At 35.8% G+C, this 12,527-nt stretch overlaps 2 protein-coding genes across 4 annotated transcripts in view; both read right to left on the minus strand.

Moving 5' to 3' along the window:
- Positions 1-6,896, minus strand: part of gramd4b (GRAM domain containing 4b) — a 32,223-nt gene extending 25,327 nt beyond the window's left edge. For all 3 annotated transcript variants that reach the window (XM_079414275.1, XM_079414273.1, XM_079414274.1), the window contains exon 1: positions 6,605-6,896. In XM_079414275.1, coding sequence (XP_079270401.1) covers positions 6,605-6,633 — 29 coding nt within the window. In that variant the 5' untranslated portion in view covers positions 6,634-6,896. The remainder of the gene's footprint in view (positions 1-6,604) is intronic.
- Positions 6,897-8,185: 1,289 nt separating this feature from the next.
- Positions 8,186-12,527, minus strand: part of celsr1b (cadherin EGF LAG seven-pass G-type receptor 1b) — a gene marked incomplete at its 5' end in the record, with an annotated part of 47,559 nt that continues 43,217 nt past the window's right edge. Inside the window, 7 exons of the mRNA XM_079414825.1 lie at positions 8,186-9,331; positions 9,415-9,685; positions 10,415-10,627; positions 10,745-10,888; positions 10,995-11,089; positions 11,879-12,015; positions 12,138-12,263. Coding sequence (XP_079270951.1) covers positions 9,307-9,331; positions 9,415-9,685; positions 10,415-10,627; positions 10,745-10,888; positions 10,995-11,089; positions 11,879-12,015; positions 12,138-12,263 — 1,011 coding nt within the window. The 3' untranslated portion in view covers positions 8,186-9,306. The remainder of the gene's footprint in view (positions 9,332-9,414; positions 9,686-10,414; positions 10,628-10,744; positions 10,889-10,994; positions 11,090-11,878; positions 12,016-12,137; positions 12,264-12,527) is intronic.

Consider the following 12,527-nt stretch of genomic DNA (forward strand, 5'->3'; position numbering starts at 1 on the left):
CTGAAATGATCATTTAGGCTGCTTTTGTCAACTGGATTAATTGATTCTTTGAAAAGATTTGACTTAAAATCTGTAAATATTGTACATACAGGTTGATATTGGATATTTAATTGTATAAGCTCATTTTTACGATTTTTATTTTGAAAGTACCTTTGCTGTCATTCAACACTCACTGTACATTATAACATTGTGATGTCTAAATTCACTCATAGCATTTATAATAATTCATTTAATTTTAACCTTAAGTGTTTTATTTTGAATTTATTTAGGCAAAATGGTATCAAAGTTTAAAATCAACCATTTATCCGTTATCAGCCACACCATTAAGAAAATTATGGCTTGTTGGTATTTTCCAGAGTTTTAATGTAGGTGCAGCACTATATATCAATATAATAATCCTCACCAGTGTTATTTTAGTATTACACACATGGTCAGAATTGTTGGTACCCTTGGTAAATATGATCAAAGGCGTCTGTGGAAATAAATCTGCATTGTTAATCCTTTTGATAAAATTCACAAAAATCTAACCTTTCATTGGAGAATAAGAGTTTAAAGGGGGGGGGGGGGGGGGGGTCATTATGAAATAAATGTTTTTCTCCAATACACATTGGCCACAATTAATGACCAATTATTCAATACTTTTTGAAACAGTTTAACAGCTCTAAATTTTCTGCTATAATGCCTGATGAGTTTAGAGAACACCTAACAAGAGATCAGAGACCATTCCTTCATCCAGAATCTCTCCAGACCCTTAGATTCACAGCTTCATGATGGTGCTTCTTTTCTTCAGTTCACCCTACTCATTTTCTACAGGGTTCAGGTCAGAGGACTGGAATGGCCATAGCAGAAGCTTGGTTTTGTGCTCAGTGACCCATTTTTGTGTTGTTTCTGAGGTTTGTGTTTGGATTATTGTACGGTTGGAAGATCCAAACTTGGCCCATTATAAGATTTCTAACAGAGTCAGTCACTTATTGATTTTTTTTTAAATCTGTTGGTATTTGATAGAATCCATGATGCCATGTGTCTAAACAAGATGTCCAAGACCTCCAGCAGAAATATAGGCCCACAACATCAAAAATACAGCAGTATATTTCATTGTACACATGGAGTACTTTTTACCCATCTTGAGTGTTTGCTGCTAAAAAGCAAAATTTTTAGTTTCATCTGACCATAGAAGCCAGTCCCATTTGAAGTTCCAGTCGTGACTGACAACTGAATATGCTGGAGTTTGTTTTTTGGTGAAAGCATTTTCTTTTCTTGAAGCCCTCCCAAACAACATATGGTGATGTAGGTGCTGTTTGATTTTTTTTTTTCATTTTCTGACCCCAAATCTCAACCTTTTTCTGCAATTCTCCAGGTGGTACTTGGAGTGTCTTTAGCCACTCAAATTCTCCTCCTCACCGTGCATTAGGACGATATAGACACATCCTCTTCCAGGCAGATTCATAATATTTTATGTTGATTGGAAATTCTTAATTATTGCCCTGATGGTGGAAATGGGAATTTTCATCCTCCAGCTCTTTTCTTAAAGCCACTTTCTAATTTGTGAAGCTCAATTATCTTTTGCTGCACATCAGAAATATATTCTTTAGTTTTTCTCATTGTGATGGGTTATTAATTTGGAATTTGGTCTTTTTGGTTTGTTTTCCCTCCTATTTATATTTCTGTGAAACAGGAAGTCATGGCTGGATAATTTCATGTTCATAATCAGTGCTCAAAATTGTGAATATGAATGGGAATATACATCAGAGATATTTTACTCATAAGAATTTCTAAGGGTACCAGTAATTGTGTCCAACATGTATTTGAGAAAAAAACTATTATTTCATAATGATATTTCCCCCCATTTTAAATTCTTATTCTCCAATGAAAGTTTAGATTTTTGTGATATTTTTTAAATAAAAGACCAAAAGGATTAATAAATGCACATTTATTTTCACAGCCTTCTTTGATCATATTTACCAAGGGTACCAACAGTTCTGACCACTTGGGTATTTACTATAGTATTTATTAATATTTTTAAATTAACTTTGTTTTTATTTTTATACTTTCATTTTACTTTTTTAGTAATTGTGTTCTGTGCTTGTCATGTTTACGAAGTATTATGTTCATAAATATTTAATCTTTAAACTTATATTTATCAGTTTTAGTATTTTTAATACTAATACTTTAAAGTAACTTATGAAAACATTTCTGATTTTTGTTTAGGTTTTAATCTAATATTTTTATTTTATTTAAATTTCCGCTTTATTGGGATTAATTTAAACTATATTTAATAAACATTTGAATAGTTTTAGTTAACAATAACTCACAAAGCTACCATATGTCTTTAGAAGAAAGCACAAGTTAGAGGAACCTCATTTGAAATACTTTTATGGTGCTTCTGTATCATTTTTGAGCATTCATTTTAACTATTTGGAAATAAGAAGCCAGTAGATTCTTCAAACCGTTTCTTTTTGAGTTCCTCAAAGAAAGTCAGTCATACAGGTTTAGAACGACACGAGGGTGAGTAAATAATTTTGAGGTGTCCATCCTTTTAATCCTAATATGTGCTGAGTGCCACCTAATTGAAACTGCACATTTGGCTGTTATACTCATGGAAAGATGCAGGTCATGAACTATTGTGCTCTTCCTCAGGCAACGTCTTAAATGTCTTTGTGCATCTAAAAAAAATTCCCTGAGAATGCTGAGACTGGAGCACTAACACCGCTTTGCAACATGTGACTGGATTATATATCCAAAAAATCTCTCCAGGAACCAAAGGCCCATGGTGTTGTACAAAATAATGCTATTGGTGTTCCAAACTCTGCATTCCCTGCAGTTAGTTGACCTTACAGCAAACAAAGCAGGCCTGGGAACAAAGCGGCCGTATGCGTGCCTAGACACTCAAAACCTCCAGCCGAGTTCTAATTTCACTTCCAGAGCTCAGACAACATGCTGTACATGATAATGACAGGACTGAGGTTTAACGCCAGCCGTCTTGTTCTTAAACAGTCTGAGTTTGGCATCCTGCGAATTAGAAAGGGACTTTTTTTTGACAACAAGCAGACGTTTCATGCAGCTCACACAAGGGAAAGGGAAATAGCTTGAGCGGATGATATTTATCACCCGTGTCTAGATTTGTCAGATTTACAATGTTTTAACTCATTAGAATGTGTCGTTTTATGAGAAGATAAACTTCAAAACTAATCATGTCCTCTTCATACAAAAGTTTTGCTTGGGGAAAAATAGTACAGTAAATCAGGCCAACAGTACATTAAAAACAATTTGCTCTCTTATGTTCCATAGTGTAAGAAAATAACTTCAATTTAATGGAACAGTTTGCCCAAAAATTACACACGATCTTAAGGGAATAGGGTTTGCATGCACACTTTTTAGAAGACTTGGAACATAGCATTCATGTCTTGACTATTTTATGGTCAAATTAAAAATACATAAAAAATAAATAAATAATATACACATATATATACACATATACATATATATACATATATATATATAATCTAGGATAAAGGATCCCCACTGAAGGCCAATACACACAGAATTGGGAGAATGTTTTGAGACAAGTGGTTGAGCAAGTTTGATTTGTTCAGGGTGGAGCATGAGTTTAACTTTCCTACTCCTCAGCACAGCTTTTGGGTGGAGCTCTATCAACAATCAACTTACAAGTTTAGATGGGGCAAAAATTCTTAGCATCTGTTTACTCTGACATCATTTCAAACTTGTATGACTTTCTTTTGTAGAACAATTTTGAGAAATGTCTCAAGTGTTTTTGACATAGAAGTCTTAGGGCACCAAAACTATTTAGTAACCAACATTTTAAAAACTTTCATCTTTTGTTTTCTGCAGAATAATACATTTTTTGGTTAAATATCCTTTTACCAACAAGTGGAACAACAGCGATTCACTCTCAAAGCATTCTGTAATCACTCCACTCCAGATCCACTCCATGTTTTATATTTCACTCCTTCATACTACTGAGAGAAACCCACTCAGAGCAAGAGAGATAATATTAAGGTTCTAAATTTAAATTTTTTAGCACTGGAATGATGTACAGGTTTTTAGTCAGTGTCCATCACATAATCATCCAACCGACAACCCAGATAATAAAAATGTGTTCTAAGAACACCTTGATAATGTTCCTATTAAGTTACGAAAAATATTTTTTAATGAATTCTGGGAATGTCTTTTAAATGTTTTCTGAACCATATTAAACTAATAAGTGGTAACGTATAAAAAAAATTGTTAAGACCTGTCGATGTGGATAGCCTCATGGTAAGTGCGCTGATATCTAAAGAAACTGCTTGCGGTGACCCAGGTTCGATTACAGTCTTATGGTCCTTTAATGATCTTGTTCACCTCTCTCCGCCCAGTGCTTTTCTGTCTCCTCTCTACTGTCCTATCACATTAAAGGCCTTAAAAACCCATAAATATAACTTTAAGAAAGTTTTGGTTTTTACACGACTGCTATGGTAAGCATAGTGTGCATGATGCAAATTAGTTTTTTTTTTACCAATTAGTTTGTCCATAAGGTGGCAACATTGCCCACTGTTTCACAATGGAAAAAGAAATTGATGAGACAGAACAACAACAAACTACTGGAGACGTTAACAAAAACAGATGGCTCTGTTTTTAATTGATTTTTAATCTATGACTTCTGGAGAGAGATACTGCAGACACTGAACAAGGACTAAACTTTCTAACGTGCAGGTGTCCAGCGCTAGTGCTCACGTCCATCAAATGGAACATACTTTGGCCCTGTCCTAGATGGCACCGTAATCCCTTGCAAGTCCACACTTTCATGATGTAATGCCGCTTTTACTGTTGGGTAGAAGTCTGCTGTGGAGGTCGCCCCAGTGTGGGCTCAGCAGAAGTGTGGATCGCACACGGCCGCAAAGAGGGCGCTTGCGAGCACCCTTCTGAACGTAAAAATGACAAATGAGACACCCTATGGTCTTGTGGACTTAACGGACACACACATGCGTCTGCCATTGTAAGTCCGTAAGACTGCAAGTGCGCATGAAGTGTTACATTTGGGACAGGGCCTTTGTTGAGTAGAAGTCTGCAGAGGAGTTGTCTCATGGTGGGCTCGGCAGAAGTGTGCATCTAGGTCGCAGATGCGTTCTGCTCTGTCTTCTACGCAGATAGAAGTGTTCGCACAGCTTTTAAAGTATACTCAACTGCGGATGGACAAGTTTGAACCATGCACGGTACCACCTTGTGGACTCTTCCATCTCAGCAACATTCACCTTGCTCCAACTGATGCGAGCATGGATGTCCTTGGACCCTCCTGCTGATGAAATTTAAATTGTGTAGACATTGCATGGAGTATACATGGTCTAAGTATACTTTGGGCTTACAAGTGCACAAGGATGTGTGCCATTTAGGACAGGGCCATGGAAAGACTGCGTGTTTGGCTCTACGCATGCGCCAAATCTGAAGTATACTTTGGGCTTCAGAAGAATATCCAACTAAAAAGTTTCAGAAAAACATTCCATAAACAACGTATACATGCTTTTGCTAAAATTCCCAAAATGTTATTAAAGACCAGATAACTTTGAAAGAACATTAACTTCACAGGTAAGTAACTTTGTGAGAACCTTGCTAGAGTGTTCACCAAAGTTCTAAGAACGTTCTTTATTAACTGGGAAAGTATAATTAACAAGTCTGTTTTACAACAGAAAACAAAACAACATTCTGTGACTGATTCTATGCTGTACTCTACTCAAAACGCCACTCTGTTGTAACGCAGCACGCACTTATAGGCTACATTATCACCCATTACAATTACATCACAGGAAAACACCATGACTACCACAACTATTTTCTCAGTACTAAGGCCACCGAGCGACTCTCCGTTCACTCTCCCCTACTCTGACAACGAGTATAGAGGTCAGGCTGCTCGTCTGTGCTTCCTTCGACACCAGCATTGTGTTAGACATCTCCATTCCCCCATACTCTCTCTAAACACCATTCGCCCCTATTGTCATACCCTCTGCAGCGTGCAGCCTATTATCTGTCAGCACTGTTTTGGGCATTTTATACATTTATCCTCGTGTACTGCACTCTCTAGCTAAATATCATCAACAAGAGTCTTATTAGCACGTTTTATTTCCAAGCGTTCTGCTCCAGGGTTTTGCCTCTTCATCGCCTCACCGTGTAGTTCAAGTTGGATCTCATCAATAAAACATCGAGGGTTGACACAGTAGCACCATCAATAGATTGCCGATTAATGCCTTGACCTAAAAGCCCTTCCTCACTACGAAACATCTTCTAGATCGATGCTGTGGAGAATGGCGGCTTTCGTGCGCGTGCAAAATATTGGAAATCGTTTCTTACCTAGTCTTGAGGCTAAGGGATGGTTGTCACATTAAGCCACAAAATGTATTAAATAAAACTGTGAAAGCAGCATGTGTACAGAAAACGTGCTGCAGCTGTGCGAAACCACAAACAATGTGGCACATTCGCGCTGTAAATGAGTTTGAGGATTCGAATTCGAACGCAACAATGTAACAAAAGCTTCTTCAGTCTGACACATTGTAACATGCGCCCCACCCGCCGCGGGATTAACACCCAGAAAGGGGAAGAAAGTTTTCTTACCCACCTTGCACGGAATTCGTAATTAAGTTTCATTAACAGGAAGGCATGAATATTCGAGCTTCGCCCCGCTCCGTCGCCACCTGCTACCAGCTCGATGAGAAACCCGGCGTAAAATGCCTAAGCGGACACATTGATCCACCGATGCGATTCACTGTGCTGTCAGATGTTATTTCCAACGTTACTGAAGATTAGAATCGCATGCAAACGGCACACCATAATTTGGGGTTCGTTTCAATCTGTTGCTGCTATCCAGCGAGACTCACTTCACACCAGGAAATTTCGTCAATGACAGCGACAGAAGCTCTTAAAGGGGCCGATAATTGACAGTCGTCTCTTATCAAATAGAAACGCTCTCAAATCTCCCTTCTTCGTGAATGAAGTAAAATGTGCTTAAATTAGTGTATGTATTTTGAATATTAAACAACAATAGAGGGCCTATTGTGCCTTAACAAGCGAGGTGGACATTAATCCCATAACTCTTGTCAATCCATGCTTAAAGTTTACGCGTCATTTACGCACGCGAGGGTGTATGATTTATCTTTAATTCTTTTGAAGTGGACTTGTTTGGAAGCGAACATACGCCTTCATGTCTAGACGGCTATGTGACAGGTCTGGTTTGACTCGTTTTGGGGTGTTTGCACTGCAGTTAGCCTCGACCACCGGATGATTGTGTGTCCACTAGGTGGCGCGCAAGGACAGGTCATTGTTTTTACTTGTAAACAGCTGAACTGTCAGAGATAATAATCACACATTGCATTTTCTATCTAAATTTTAACATTTTATATTTAATTTGTTTATTATACACTTTATTACACAATAAAAACAAAACACTACGTAATACTACAATGGGAATTATCATGTTACAATTAGCAACGCTATGTTTTTTAAACACTTTGCCATAATACGTTTTTAACACATACATAATCATGTAAATACTATGGTATCGGAGTCTGGCAATCATTCAGTACCATGGTAGATGGGGGAGCATGTTTAATAATTATTTTCTAAATATTTCATGATTTATTTAAATGTTGTTCACTTAAATGAACTGTTATTAAAAAGTTTGGGGTTGGCAAGATTTTTTTGTTTATTTATTTTCTTTTTTTATGTATTTGTCACTTTGCTTACTAAGGCTGCATTTATTTGGTTCAATAAAACAAATTACAACTCTATTCTATTTTAATATATAATTTATTCCTGTGATGCAAATCTGAATTTTCAGCTGTCATTCCTCCAGTCTTCAGTGTCACACGATCCTTCACAAATCATTCTAATATGCTGATTTGCTGTGCAAGAAACATTTTTCATTATTGTCAATGTAAAAAACCATTGTGTTTCCTAATATTTTTGAGGAAACTGATTTATTTATATTTATTGATGAATAGAAAGTAAATCTCATAAATGTCTTTACTGTCACATATGTGTCCTAGTTGAATAAAAGTATTATTTTTCTTTTTTAAAGATTACAGATCTCAACATTTTGAACAGTAGTGTATGTTGAGGGAAGTTCATTATAGCAAAATAATACCAGAGAAATACTCATTTTTGAGAGGGGGGAAAAAAGATACTAAATCATACAGATTTTGAATTCAATCTTTTAAATTCATTTATTTACAATGTTCAGATGTTTTATCAGTGCGAATAGTAAGAATATAAATACCTTATTTTACATGCTGCTATCTAATATCTACAAACTTTGACAAGTAATGGAGGTATTTCATGGATACACATTTAATCTATTTCATGTGATAATGTGTGTTCACTTAAGGACTACCGATCAATAAATGCTTTGAAACTATTACAGATTACATAGTTACTGACCTGACATCACTTTCACATAGACTGACCTTTAAGATGAGTAAAAACAAAAGAACGGTTCCCTGAATGTCTTAGTCTATACTATTTACACAAGAGGTTTGGCAGAGCTATAAAATAGTCGACAGGCACTTTAGGAATCTTTTGATTCTTTGTTGGTAATTTAGATGCAGAGCAAACGAAACAAAACACTGTTTTTCTATGTACAGCACTGACAGAGACTTTAAGGCATGCTGAACATAAGCTGTAAAATACTGTAAGAGGTAATCACTGTAAAACACACCTGCCCATTGAACCCAATGACAGACAGTGTGTATGATGGTCATCTTCATACTAATAATTCATCTGAAATATAAATGAGGGAAAGAACATTCAGATGTTTGGGGCAAAAAATAAAACAACAAATTAAGCTACATCTGCTTAAAATGCACAGTATAAAAAACACAATATACACTTTCAAAACAGTGCTGTAAAAAATACCACAGTAAACATAAATATTCAATATTGGCATCACAATGAAATCCTAATTTACAATTTTACACATCTAAAATACAAAATGTCACTATAAATTATTTACACATCATAAGTCATCTATTTATGACTGATGAGTTCTGGAATAAACTGTACAAATGCTAAATAATATCTTTTGCTGTAACTCCAGATCAGCCTTATCCATTTCGAAGTCAGAAAAGTTTTCTGCTCAACTTGGTACACTGTAGCACTTTGGAATGCTGGGATAGCTAGCGCCGGGCTTCCTTTTGTATTATTGGAATCTTTATAAATACTAAAAACAACTTCAGAGCAGGACAATGTTGTGCTTCAATACTAGTGGGGACACAGAAACTGGTCCAAACTCGCTCCAGTTCATTCAGCGTCCTTCAAGGTGAAGACTCAGATTGATGTTTCATTGCTGCCACTAACAAGAGAAAGAAAGAGAGGTGTTACAATCAGAATGTGACCAAATGAATCCTAATGATCAGCATTTGACCTCCAACTCACTCAGAATCAAAGTCTTCGTCCGCCATGGTGACGGGGCTCGGGACCAGCTCCACGGTCATTCCGTTCAGTGCAGACTGAGGTGGTAATGGAGGTGGTTTGATGATGATGCTGTTGGCCTCGGTTCCTGAGCGAACCCCCTCGTTTGACCCCACCGATGGAGTCTTTCGGGGGATCTGGGGTGGGTTGTAGTCACTGAGCTTCTCCCTCAAGCGGTTCTTCATGTTCTTGTCCGTCAGTGGGGGTGGATATGTGATCTTGTTCTTTAAAATGCCTAATAAAAGTGAAATAACAGTATAATATAATATATAATATTTTAATAGAATATATATATATATATATATATATATATATATATATATATATATATATACACACACACACACACACACACAATTATATTATTTAAAATCTATAATATATTCTAATTAAAGAAATATTTTATTTTTGTAATAAAATTCATTAATAGGCACAAATTAATTTTATTTTTTTATTATTATGTTTTTTCTTTTATTATAATTTTTTATTTTATTTATTATTATGAAATATTATTTTAATGTCAGTGATCTTGTTCTTTAAATTCCTACTGAAAGTACTAGTATAATACAAAAAACAAAACAAATATATATATATATATATATATAAACTAATAATAGTGTAATTAATTATTTTACAGTTCTCTATTCTCTATTAAATATTATTTTAATATTGGTCATCTTGTTCTTTCAAATGCCTTATAAAGGCTCTAATATAATATAATACAATATAATACAGAATATATATATATATATATATATATATATATATATATATATATATATATATATAATCTAATAAATCATTATATATAATTATAGTATTATTAATTAATATTTAAAATACATGTATTATGAAAATGGATTTTTCAAGTACTAAAATGGTTTCATTCTCTTGTTTCATAATTGTTTTTTCCCCTAGTTTTAGTTTTTAAGTAGTTTACTTAGTTTAAGTAGTTGTCACTCACCTCTTCTGGGTAACTGGTTGCTGTTTGGCTGACTGGGTGAACTCTCACTTTGAGACACATCTCCATTGTGATTTAATTTATTCCCTTGATGAAGCTCCACATTCACTTTCGTTTCCACCCACAGTTTCTCTGGACCACCCGGCTCCTCACTTTCACTGGCTGTGGGCGGCTCCTGTGGCCAGTATGGCTTCCCCTGACTAGACACAGCATCAACTGCAGAAAGTAAAGTAAAGATGAGTAAAGTTATCAAAAATCCAATTTAAAATATAAATAAAATGAATAAAACACATAAAAGAGCAGGTCAGAATTCACAGAAAAGGCCGCAGGCACCTTTAGGAGTGCTATGGATGGGGGTTCTCTCGTTATTCCATTTGGTCCTGGAGTGCCTGGCCTCGTCCTCGCTGTCCGAGGAGTGGGAGGAAGCGTAGGAGCTGCTGTGTTCATCCACTGAGAGCTCACTGTCCGAATCAGAGTCTGAAAATAACAGAAAATGATTATTCAGAAGTTATGACACCAGCTGAGCCTTCAGTGGTCTTAAAAATAGTTGCATAATGCTCCAAAATGTTATTTCTGTCCTCACCTTCTGCCCTTTTACTCTTGTGGAAAAAGAGCGATGAGTCTCCTTCATCATGCCCCACATTTCCACCATTAGACGATATGCTGCGTTTCTTCTCCCTGAGTGAAAACAACATCAAATCTATAAATGTTTACATAAATATCATTACATTAAGTGGAGTCACACTAAAGTTATTCAGTGACAGTAAGTTGCATGTGAAATATTCACAAATGCAGCTACCAGTATAGCAATATTACATATATGACAACCAGAATTTCTTCTTTCATTAGTTAATACAATTTTCTCTGTAAATGTCATAAGCTTTACCGCTACGCTTTGTAGTTAGAAGTGTGTCTGAGAGTTCAAACATGTGAATCAATACACATTGGATCCAACATAAGATCTATGTAACAGATGACACGGTGCTGTGAATTACAATACTGTTTGGGCTCTGTCAGTGGTTATGGCAAAAAAATATAAGTCATAAATATGGCTAAAGTGGACCCATTGATAGTCATAATGAACTTAGTCTCAAGTAAAGATTTTCAATGGAGTGACCTAAAAACCGAATGCCCCTTTGAGAAGTTTACGCACAATATAACAGGTATTGGTGCAAATAGGTTAGTGAAACAGCTGCCAGCACAGCTGCAGGCGAATACTGCATGAGTTCATAATTCCAGATATATTTAGACCATTAATATATGAGAGAAAATCCAAGGTCTGTGGAACTTCAAATGATACATGGTTCACACTTTAAGAGGTTAAGGAGGAGGTATGGAGATGATTTACATTAGCATTTCAGATAAAACATTGTTTTATTACACAGATGTTTAAGAAATGCACGATTCTGATTGGTCAGTTTTTCAATATGAAATAACTCAAATCGTAATTCACTCCTGGTGTATTACCTGAGTGTGGAAACAAGGTGGCTGCTGCCGTGACTCTTGCCTGATCTAATAGAGCTCTCTAGAGATACAGTGGACTCTCCAATGGTGGTCCGGTACAGACCTCCATCTTCCGTGTAGACGTCACCATTCAGAGAACGCTGGGATGACAGATGAAGAGACTCACTGTTAGTGATTCATCAGTAAATACACTGGGCCTATACATGAAGCTTTGCATCTTTAATTCACTTATTTATTTAATGTAGGCCTAAGTCAAACTCACAGTGAGTAAGGTAGCCCGTGTTGTACTGGGATCTTCAACTGGCACTTTCTTCCCTGCAAAGACACTTTTCAGGTTCCTCCGCACGTCTTTGTTGAGAATACAGTGGAAAAAGAAGATGCAAATGCCCTGGAATTAAAAAAGTACACATCATTACTGAATGATTACATGCATAAAAAATGGTCATAATACACAAACAAAACAGTTTGTTAAAGAGAAATCCAATCCTATATGGTTTGTAATAAACACATTAAGTAATTACCATTGATTAATTTCCATTGTATTGCTTTTAATGTTACATTTTTATTAATATTTTACCTCATCTTTTTCATTTTAACTTTCATTTCTCTTTCTGTATTGTTTATTTAGTAGCATCAACAAGAACAACAATAA

Source organism: Barbus barbus (assembly GCF_936440315.1).
Source record: "Barbus barbus genome assembly, chromosome: 50".
Taxonomy (NCBI): Eukaryota; Metazoa; Chordata; class Actinopteri; order Cypriniformes; family Cyprinidae; genus Barbus; species Barbus barbus.